The 12201-nt window shown below is 32.9% G+C and overlaps 1 protein-coding gene across 3 annotated transcripts in view; it reads right to left on the bottom strand.

The window, feature by feature from the left end:
* Window positions 1-12201, bottom strand: part of LOC118735434 — a 107817-nt gene that overhangs the window by 74006 nt on the left and 21610 nt on the right. Inside the window, exon 2 of one of the 3 annotated variants that reach the window (XM_036465178.1) lies at window positions 1270-1388. The exons of the other annotated variants lie outside the window; for them this stretch is intronic. Within the exon in view, the coding sequence (XP_036321071.1) occupies window positions 1270-1284 (15 nt within the window). The 5' untranslated portion in view covers window positions 1285-1388. The remainder of the gene's footprint in view (window positions 1-1269; window positions 1389-12201) is intronic. 3 annotated transcript variants of the gene reach the window in all.

The raw sequence follows: 12201 nt of genomic DNA, 5'->3' as shown, positions 1-12201 counted from the left end.
TTTGGCCAATATACCTCCTAGATTTCGAGAAAACTTCAAAACAAACTGTAATATTAGTGAAAATTGGCAATAAAAATCGGTTTTTTGAAGTTTTATCGAAATCTAGGAGGTATATTGGCCAAACTGAATTCAAATTCGGATTCTGCGGCTCGAAATACATAACCATAGGCAGGTCCGGTCAAATGCATATCACACAAATTTTTTTTTGTGTGCCGGTATTATCTTCAGGCGAAATACCTTTAGGACTCTTCTTTGCCAGTATGAGCTTCTTACTAGCAGTACCTCTTTCTGGAGAAGCACTTAAAAGCTCATTAAGTAGCGTAGCTGAAGATCTAATTTTTAGTTCAGTGGCCAAAAAGAAATACATCTGGATCGATAACTTTCGAAAGCTCATTAGCTTTCTTCATTTTAACTTTTTGGCAACAATCTTCAAAACTTTTAGCTGGACTACCAGCAGAAAATGTCGGCTTACCAAACTTAGAATACACAAATCGTGACAAGTCTATTTCAAATTCGAGCCAATCTGTATTTGCAGTAACAAACCGCTCTCTTTTTCGGAAGCCTTTTGTCCACTTTAGGTCCAAATTCTGAATTAACTTCGCACATATGATTTCAATTTAACAAATTTGATTCTATCACTAGATCCTAAACTGATATTCCCTGATACAAAATCCATTATTCCATCAAATCTTTAATTTTTGGGGGTCGACAGCCAAAAATCAAAAATTTCCTGTCTTGAAATTTTAGGAGTCATTTTGAAAATTTAAAATAAATGTATGGGTGCCGCAGCTAGCCGCAGAATTTTTTTGTGGATTCTATTAGTATATACATCAATTGAGAGAATAAGTTTAGTAAGTGATCTATATTCCGCCATATAAGAAAGATTTCTTCTACAAAGCAAAAAAAAATTATAATTTGGTACTCACCAAAAAGATTAAAACTTTATCAGCTCCAAAAAAATATGTGCGTCCACTGCGGTAATAATTTTTACATTTCCTGAATTTTCTTACTTAAAACAATGACGGAGAAAGAAATTAAGTTAAAAAAAAGTTGCTTTAAACAAGTTAATGAGCCTTAAAAGTACTCAGTTTTCGTTGCACGCACAATTTCATTTTTCACTTATTGCTTACTATGACTTTTGGATACCGTTATATTTATATGAAGCCAAATTTTTTCAAACAATGTTGTATTTACTCTTAAGTAGACAATATTCTTGCATATTTGATAAAAATTTTATTGAAAAATTACAAACAAAAAATTAATAATTACCCTAGCTTTGCACATTGGACCACTGTGCGCCGTCTGCGAAAGCGGGTTGTTGGATACAGTATGGTCTATAGGAAGGTCTGGCCCACGTTTGCGACAAGTGGTCTCGGGATTACAGCTACCTGTAAAGTGTGAGATTATGTTTATTTACAGTGTACGTGTGAAAGTCTTTACCGACTTTAAGAGAGAAAATATTAACTTCATAGTGAAACAAATACTCAGAGGACGGTAAGTACATATATTTAGGCTTGTTTGAACATAATAAATTTGAACATAAAGGTCAAATATTGAGCCATGTTTCAGAGAATTTCACGCCGAAAATAAGCCAGAATGCCACTGTGTTTTCACCAAGACTTAATTTTTTTAAGCTTTGTATTTTTGAATAAAACTGAGTTAGGTAAAACCCAAAAGTTTAGCCTTTCACATAAACGTGACCCTTGTATATACCAAAAAATATCTCTTTAGACCAGCCTCGCCCGCTCCACGACTGCTCAATGTAATAATTAGGGCTCGCAATTGCATGCAGCTCTCAAGTAAACGGTCACGAAAATATATCCATTATTTCGAGAGTGTGTTCAAGGAATTTTGACATCTGATACTTCACCAACCTGTTGTATCACTCCTTCCTCACGAAATAATGTAATGGGCATATATTTCTGTTGCAAACGTGGGTTGTCCTGTGCTCTTTTTCATAAACAAACTAGCAAATTTCTTAAGAACTGCGCACTGCCTCAAGAAAATTTCAGACAAGAAAATTTCTTGTACGTCATTTTATATCGATTTTTTGCTTTTCTTGAGAGCTGCATACTAGCCTTTAAATGGAAATGGTTAAGGTCAAAATGTCTCACTGCCTTTATTTCGTATATAGGTACACATATGTGTAAAAATGTCAGAATGGCTATATTTCGGTGTATTTCCCCTCGGTAATTGGAATAAATACTTTGTTATTTTACTATGAATTTATGTATATGGGTCATTCCATACAATATTTACACCCCAATATTTTTTTGGGGTGAAATATATTTTTTTACATTCTTTATCGAAAAAAAGAAGACACCTGTTTTTTTATTTCATGATGATATTCGCAAATCTCGAAAAAAAAATTCCCGAAATTTTGAACTCACGGAGAAGTATGTTTTTTTAATTGTTTGCAATTAATAAACTATTTGTCGGAGAAAATCAGTTAAGGTATCAAAATGTGCGTAATTATCTCGGCTTTCCATGAGAGTTTGACATAGATTAAAATAAAAAAATGTTTGAATTAGAAAATCGCATTTTTTTATTTTTTTTTTTATACTGAAGTTTATGTATGCAGGTATGAAAAAACCTGTAACATCTATAGTTTTGGTGTTTTCATTCTCAAATTTTTAAAGCGTACTCCATATAGTTCGACAACTATTCATGTTGAAGAAAAATAAAAATCAAACATGATGTAGTTAATAATAAATAAAAAATAAAAAATGCGATTTTTTAATGCCAAATTTTTTTTTATTATTATCTCACATTCTCATGGAAAGCCAAGGTAATTACGCACATTTTGATACCTTAACTGACTTTCTCCGACAAATAGTTTATTAACTGAAAAAATATATATCTCCCCGTGAGTTCAAAATTTCGGAAATTTTTTTCGAGATTTTCGAATATCAAAACCAAGTAAAATAGTAGGTGTTTTCTTTTTTTCGATAAAGAATGTAAAAAATATATTTCACCCCAAAAAAAATATTGAGGGGTAAATATTGTGTGGAATGACCCTTAAAGGAAAGCAATTTTAATTTTGATTTGATGCGAATGCGAATTTTGAATGTGAATGTGTAAAATGATGCGAATCATTCGTATAATGAATGCGAATGCAAATATAAATATTCGCAAAGTCCCTGGTATGTAAAAGGGGTGTTAATTTTTTCGATTTTTACGGCCCCGAGATGTCATTAGCTCAACCCCGGAATTCCGAGATCAGTTCCGATATTTACTTATTATTTTTCAACAACTTAACACAAAAAACTTGCATCAATATTGTTCGAGAAGCTCTCCTACCATATGATAAATAATAAGTAAATATGTTTGGAACGTACTTTTTTATTTAAAGTGAAAATTATTTTATAACGAAAGACAGTAATTTAATTTATATGCATTTAATAATACTTTACCGTGTACATATCCGATAAAGTAATTTAAGGTATGTATGTCGAAAAAGCTCAATGCAAAAAAAAAAATTAAGTGTAAAAGTTCATAGTACTAGTGGAGAAATAAAATAAGCGCATTTATTCGATCACTTTTGTCTATATTCCGTTTCTTTATTCAAAATTTACATATTTTATTAAGCTCTACCTCAAATTACATATACACACTGCAAATAAATGGGCATTTCTCTGACGTCATGATTTTTTTAAAAATGCTTTATAATTTCAAAGGTATGATCAATTCCAAAATTTATTTAAAAAATTCAGTGCAATGTAAAACAAAAATATGGGTGCCAAAAAAATTATATTTGTAGTTCGAGTGTCCCTTTAATCTATTTTATTTTTTTAAGCTAATAAAGTTAGTCCTTAACATATACTTTTTTCGAAAATAAGAATTGAAATATTTCAAGGATATTCAAGGATAAAATTTTAAAAGGGTATTTTCAATACCTACCCGTCCCTTACGCACCAAAAAATGTAATCTGTGTTAACTCTACAGAATCTTCTCTATCATTTGATACCCATACTGGTTTTTATGTATGTATGTACATTGCACCGAAATTTTTTAATAATTTTTTTAATTACTCACATCTTTCAAATTTTAAAGTTCTTTTAAAAAATCCTGACGTAAAAAAAAATAAAAAAATATTACATATTAAATAAGGAAAAGAAATAATGCCAAAACTGGCCAACATAAGGCCCGGGATTTTCGGGACTTAAAAAAGACCGGGATTTCGGGATAAACATTCCTAGTATGTACACATTTACGATGTATGTTTTTCAAATGACATGTAGATGAATTAAAAATAATGTGCACAAACTTAAAGATTTCAGTAATTTTACATTATTTGCTCACTTTAATTAATTAATTATCATTAGAGTGTTAAGTCTACCATAACGCACAGATATTAAAAATATTACGAAGGTAATAATTGTGCGATGAATTTTCACTGAACCCATCAATTCAGTAAACACCCTGCCAGAAATTCAATTACTTTGAAAGCAATTTAGAAAGTACTTTTTTTTACCAAGTACAAGTAGTTTAAATTCTTCCTTTTTTTTCTTGTAAGCAACTAATTTTATTAACATGGCGATGTCCTAAAACCAAACTAATTATCCGACGCTGCATATGTTCCAACTACTTTAAAATTCATAAACTGCATAAATAGTTTCCAACTACTTTGTCAATTGATAAATTTCGGAGAAAAGTCAGTTATTTCCGACAGGGCAGTAAATCATAAAATGGCATTTAAGTGAGAAAATCTCATACCTGATACACTGAGTGACTGAGAAAATTGGTATATGTACATGAATGCAGTGTATAAATGACATCTACAATATTGTTAAATATCACAATTCATTGGGAAATGTTAAAGATTACATATTTGGGGTACCCTTTTTATATTATAAATGAGAACGGTTTTTAGTGAGTGATTGAGTGTGTGACGGATATGGCTAAAATTTGGCACACAGATAGTTTATAATCTGTTGAATTCAATTAAAATTAAAAAAATTAAAAATTCAACGAAATATACCAATATGAATGTAGAACGAACGATATTTTAAATAGATTCATAGTGAAAACATTGTTCCACAGGGTTGCCACCTATTTAAAAAGTTAAATTCAATTGTATGAACGAGACAAATAAAGTATTACAAAATCTTTGGAAAATTAAAGAGGTTTAAAAGATTTAAGAGAGTTTTACTTTAAAAATATTTTGAAGAGGATTGCCACCTGTTTAAAAGACAAATTTCATTTTTTAATCATTAAATGAAATACATATGTATGTATTACTATGCGGATGTCAAACGAAATAGTTAAGTTAAAGAAAGCTTTGTTTGTAAGATATACAATACATATTACAATGTACACACATATTCATTATTATTTCGCCATCTGCTTTCGAGAAACAGCACCCATCTTAATTAATATGTACTTGAGAAAATAATTGATATGGTTGAATATATGCGTACATACAAATGTGCACAATAAAGATAATTCTACATAAATTCTGGGAAAATCATTTGCTACTTTTTTCATAAGAATGACAACAATTTTAGTTTATTAAACAATTTTACTTTTCGAATGAAATACTATAGGATCCGTGGACTGTTAATAAAGTTTTCCAATGCATTTGACACCAAATCGTATAGCTTCCACTTAAGGGATACTAAACAAAACTATTGTTGTTGTCTTCACTAGAAGAAACAGATTGAAAACGACGGGCCACGGGTCACAGCTACATCTAAATATTTCATATTCATTGTCTAAGCGCTTTGTCGATAGCGACATGAATTTTTCAATGCAACAGCGAAATCATGAATTTCTATAAGTTTGACATAAAAAAAATTTAAATATATCAAATTTCACTACAACCACAGTTGCGGTGTAACTCTGTTGCCGCCAAAGTAATTAATTAAAATAATTAGAGTTTGTGTTTGAATTTGACAGATGTAACCCGTAGCCCGTCATTTTCAAAGTTTTTCAAACATTAGTTCGTTTTCCACAATTTAGGTTTGAATTTACTTAACAAAAGATGAAAATTTACATACATAGTTAGTAGCTAATGGTGCTTCCAATCTCAAGGAGTTGACTCAACACAGTTGTAGTAAATTTTCTGTGGATAGCAGGAAAAAAGATGGTCTGAATGCGCTTAATTTTTTGCATTTGATATTCGTATGATCTTCACAAAGCAAAAATACAACATAAAAATGTAGAAGAATAGACCGTGAAGATAATCTGATCACAAATATTTTCTTGAAATATACAAGTGTATGTATGTGCATTAGGGTGGTCAAAAAAAAATATAGTTGGATAGTTAATGCTCGCACCCCTAGGGTTGTTCGATACCGATGAAAATGATACCCCTGTTTTTTTATTTTGAAATCAAAAAAATATTTAGGGGTCGCTCAAAGCGCTCAAAGTTTTCCATGTATTTTATATATAAACAAAAAACAAGTTTTCGTAGAAATGGTATGGAATTCTTGAAAATCAATATTTTCAATCCGAAAACGTTGTTTCTCTTCAGGAGACTTTCAATAGCAATACCCAATTATTTATTGAACAATTTTCCGTTATTAACTATTTTTTATAGGACCCCTAAAAACTTCAAAAAATGCAATGGGGTACCCTTATTTAATAATAGCAAATGATTAAATAAACAATTGGGTATTGTTGATTGGAAATCTCCAGAAGAGAAAAGAAGTTTTCCGATCAAAAAATATTGATTTTAAAGAATTCTATGCCATTTCTACGAAAACTTGTTTTTCCCCACATAAAATACATGATAAATTTAAGCATACATATGTAGGTATTCTAACATGCAAATAATAAAATTCAGATCTAAACTTAATGTACCCACAAATATTACGGTCATATGTGTGTATGTACATTTGTATAAAATAAAATTGCTTAATCGTCATAAAGATATTTCCAAGTTTACTCAATTAACAAACGAGTAAAAAAACTATAATTACGAAATTACATATCGTCGTTTAAAGTACAAAACCGCGTATCGCCATTTTGCAAAACCGCGTAACTGACATTTGCTGCGAAAGATTGGATTTGCTCACACAAGCTCTTGGCTCAATCCTTATCCATTCGTCCTGAAATATACTAGCCGGAAATGCGATGGCTTTATAAAAAAGGGAGCCATTTTGAAATATGAATATTTTAACTTTCTACAAAATAATTTATGCAACCTCACATACGCGGTTTTGCATTTATCTTTTTACGCGGCGTGTTAATACCCTGCAGAGAAAACTTAATTAAATGGCGTGTTGTTAAATACATTCTTGAAGTAACTGAATTTTTCAAAATTAAAGGGCGTTATTTCAACATCCGAACGTCTCTTACATAGTGCCAATAAATCTCTAAAATCCCAGAGAATTCCAAAAAGCTCTCGAAAGTCCCAAAAAACTGAAAAACCTACGAACCAATACCTAAAGCATAAGAAAAATACCTAAAAAGCATTATTAAAAGTTAACATTTTTTTAGGCATGAGAAAATCAGAATCAAAATCCGAAAATTCAAAAACAGCCTCGCAAAGCTTCAAAAAATACAGAAAAATTCCGAAGTAATCTTGAAAAGGCTCAAACATCCTAAAACTACGCTCTAAATTTGTGTATAATGTGGACGCTCCGTAAAATCGCGGAAAGTAAAACGCAAAGATTCCGAAAACATTTAAAACAATATGTAGAAATAATTATTTTTTTTAATTTTCGAATAATCCCGAAAACTAAGAAGCATTGCATTATCTGTACATATTAATGCCTGTGCCATTTCGCAGAAAAGTTCTATTAACTATCAATTGGCACAGACCTTTATTTGATTTATTTGATTTAACAGAATCTAATTAATTTTATTAATCAGAAACCTGAATAGTTGCTGTAATATTTTTAAATGCATATTTATTGCATATAACGTGCTCACTTGACACTATATTTTTGTTAACAAGAAAAAGTGCAATGGGGTATAGTCGTTGCGCTGGGTATACAGTTACAGTTGCATGGCTATACCCGACTCTTGCGTCCTCGTTCGCGGTCACGGCAGAAAGAGAGGGAGCTTCGGTGGGGCCACTCCGACTTATTCGGTTTAAGGGCTCACTGACGTCTGCAGCGTCCAGTAGGTGCGGCTGCAAGCGCACTTCCAGTGAAGAAGCAAGGCAAAGCCTCGGATGACACCCCCCCCCCCCCCCAGGGCATGCACCTGGAATATCCGAACCCTTAACGGTGAAGGACAAGAGCTGACATCACCGCCATCCAAGAAATGCGTTGAGCGGGGCAAGGCAAGCGATGTCTGGGGCCTTGCGAAGTCTACTACAGCTGCCATGTAAAGGAGCGCAAATTCGGAGTTGGATTTGTGGTGGGAGAGAGACTCCCCGGGGGACGAGCGTCTAGACACAATCCGCATCAAAGCGAGATTCTTCAACATCTCGCTCATCTGCGCCCATGCCCCGACGGAAGAGAAGGATGAGGCATAAAAGGATCTCTTCTATGAGCGCTTAGAGCGCACGTACGAGCGCTGCCCCCGTCAGACGCAGAAATAAAACTGTTTCAATTCAATTCAATTTAAAACCGATTTGCAAGCGTAAACCGCAGAAATTTAGAAAAGTGTACTCGTTCATTTTTGGACCTTAAATCTACAACTTCAAATTGATATAAAAAATGGTAACCAACTTAAGCAAATCTTTTGGTATTTATTCATAGTTTGAATTGCATGGGTCCCATTTCCATCACTTTTTAGTGATGCACTATATTATTTGAGTATTTAGTACTCAAACAGGTATGTATATATATATAAATTAAAAATTAATGCGAAAAATGGATTCTCTGACCCAAAAAACCCCCGTATACACAATATATTTTTTTCAATAATATTTTTTTGTCTTTGAAATGCATCTAAGAGGTCGTTTATTTGGTATTTTTGAAAATATCTACCAAAAAATTTTGGCAGGCTCGAAAATGATTTTAGAGGTATGGTTCCTTGGACGAAAATGTTTGTTATGGTCCATAGTACCAGAATCGCAAGGATATGAATCAACTTTTTTAATTGGCCTACTAATTGACCCACCCTAATATATATATACGTAAGTATGCCCAGCACTGGTACAGTAATTTCAAATTGAACAAAAGGAAAACTGGGTGGCAGACAATTAATTTCCTGGAGGGTATGCATATGTCTGTGGCATGCATATATACTACATATTTGTGTAGGTTTACATATTTTATTAGCCATGTGTAAATTATCTCGTTCACTACTGCAGGTAGTGAATTCAACAAGAATTGCCGGAATAACATCAAAAGCTACTTTTACGAGTTAGTTTTTCAATCGTTAATCTGAATCTAAATATTTGCGTTTAGTCTCCTTACAAAAAGTTTGAATACATTGTTGAAAGCAAACCAATGCATACAATACATTTGCAGAAAAAAATTAACAAAACTCACATAAATATGTGTGTGTATTTAGTTTTTCAAGATTATTAAAGACGAAGAAAAAACATTATAATTAGCCATATTATAACACAATTGTTGAAAATTCATATGTTTGTCCTTTTACAGTCTTTGTCGCCAGAAGCAGATAAGTGGGGAAGTGAAGTTAAGTTACTGGCTTCAACTTATTATCATTACACAATCGGTCCAGTGCTACATACATACATACATATGCACATATATTCCAAAACCATTTTTAATAGAGTTTAGCTCAATTACTTCTGTCGGAAAGGGTGTTTGTTCGAATCTCAAAAGATAACGTAATCCTACATTAGATTGCCCCACATTCTTTCTTCCAATAATGGAAATTATAACTTAATTCAAATATTGGATGTAAAGAGCGATAATAAAAGTAATTTTCACGAGTGAGTGACCCGGGTAATATGACTGACACCAAATTGCAACAGGTAAACCTACCAAAAGTGTAGGCCTGCTAGTGAACTTTGTAGACTTTCCAAGATATTTTACCTTTAAAGACCTCTACCCAAAAACATTTGCTGTTACGCGTGCTTTCGAACAAAGGGTGTCTAACCAGCTGCAGGGTTGGACCAGAACAGTGAAGCTGTTCCCATCTGATTACGGAGACCGACTTTAGCCAAAACTTGTAAATCCACTTCCGCAACTTAAGTGGCTGGGATTTTAAAACCGTTCTAAAAAATTAATAAATTCATCAATTTCCACAGATAGTTCCAAAATGAACATTAGATCTGATGTCTGATTTCAATAAATTTCGTTGGGGGCCTTTCGTTCAACCTGAGACTTCCTTTAAAGTTGCCTGTGAAAGATTGGGCCTGACCTTAGAACCGTTAAATTTGACAAGTTGGGAATCAATTACTAAGCACCGAAGCAAACTTGTTAAAGCACACCGCCCTGTGCTATGCCGCATGTGACATATTGGCGTCATTCTGTCTGAATCCTAATGCCCTTCTCCGCGAGTATTAAACGATTTTAATCTACCAGCTCGGAATATACTCATTGATTATAAAATAATGTAAAATTGCTTGTGTACCCCTAAAGCAGGGATCACAGGAATTTTGACAGATATATAGTGTTTTTTCTTATTGAGCTGAACTCATTCTCGATAAAAATGTCTAGACAACACCACTCTGTGACAAAATGTACAAATCGTGTATCCCTGCTTTAGGGACACACAAGCAATTTTTATGTCTACGTAACTACGTAAGGGAAACTTCTTTGAGTATAGTATGTACATACCGGACCGGCTTTGGGGATTGGTAACATTTTTGGCGAAGCTTCCTAGTATATGGATATGTACATCAGGGATGTTGCGATGTCGCATTCGTTATGCGAATGATTCGCATCATTTTACAAATTCGCATTCGACATTTGAGGCCTTCAACAAGTACTGCTACCTAAGCAACCTAGAAATAATTTTAGATTCCTCCAGCGAAAGCGAAGGCTCGAATGTAGAATCTGGAGACATTAAAAAATGCGAAATTAAAGCTCACTTGAAGGCCTATCTTAAAAAAAAAACGAGATCATCTCGGTGAAAATGCTCTCGATTGGTGGAAAACTAAAATAAAATACGACAAATTTACTGATTTTTCCCGCAAATATTTGGGCGCTCCACCCGCCAGCCAGCGTTCGAAGTGGGCAATTTTTCAGTGCAGCCGGCCTTATATACGAGCCTCTAAGATATCGCCTCATGGGAGAAAAGGCAGCGAAACTACTTTTTTTGAAATATTATATGCCCCTTTTAAACTTTGACTACTAGACTAAAACACAGTTTACAAAATTATTAAGGAATAAAAATGATGACTTAAGCTGATTATAGATTTTTTAATGTCATTCCTAACATTCGCATTCGCACATTCGCATTCCGAAAATTCGTACTCGCATTCGCATTCGCGAATGAGAAAAATATAACATTGAAAACATCCCTAATGTACATTTATTACTTAAGTGTATTATGAATGAAAGTCTCATAATATGTCGTCGTGACCTGTTAATTACACTCACTTTCAAAGTGTTCTACATAATTTATTAATTTCTTGATCTTCTTAGCATGATTCCAAATGCATATGTACATACATTGTAATACAAAGAGCACAACACAACGCCATACGAAACATAAATAGCAACGAAGAAGAGCCTTCTAAATTTGAGAACAAAAAATTCGAAACAAAAAAATAAAACTTTTAGTAGAATAATTGAAAACATTCGTAATCTACCACAAATTAATTCTCTTCTTATCAAGAGGTTGTTTACGTTTAAAATGGGATGGAAATATGGTGGCTTTAAAAATAATTATAAATATTTATACAAAAGCATACATATGTAGGTCTGTGCTTATGTGCGTATATATAAATATGTACATATGAGCCATTTATGTTGAAAGTGGCATAAGTCACTTCGTACTTTTTGTGCTTATAAGATCGGCTCTTTATAACCGACTTCCAAAAAAGGAGGAGGTTATCAGTTCGTCGGAATATTTTTTTATTTTTATTTTTGTTATGTATGTTACCGCATAACTTTGGACCACGTCAACCGGTTCTCAAAATCGTCAAAATTCTCTTTGCATCGGAAAGGTAGTGTCTCAGAGGTGGTCCCATACGAATCTGGTTTAGTCCGATCATTGGATCATGAGATATATATATATCTTTTTTTATATGAGAATTGAAGTCGGTTTTTTTTGCTAAAAATTACATGTTAAGCGAATGCCTCTGTAAATCGTTCTATGGTCGCTATCATACTAGTGTCACGGATGACTTGTGTGTATTTATTTATAATAAAAGTAAATTAA

Source organism: Rhagoletis pomonella, unplaced genomic scaffold, assembly GCF_013731165.1.
Source record: "Rhagoletis pomonella isolate Grant_MI unplaced genomic scaffold, Rhpom_1.0 Rhpom_scaffold_00003, whole genome shotgun sequence".
Lineage (NCBI taxonomy): Eukaryota > Metazoa > Arthropoda > Insecta > Diptera > Tephritidae > Rhagoletis > Rhagoletis pomonella.
This window is presented reverse-complemented; position numbering and strand designations above follow the sequence as displayed.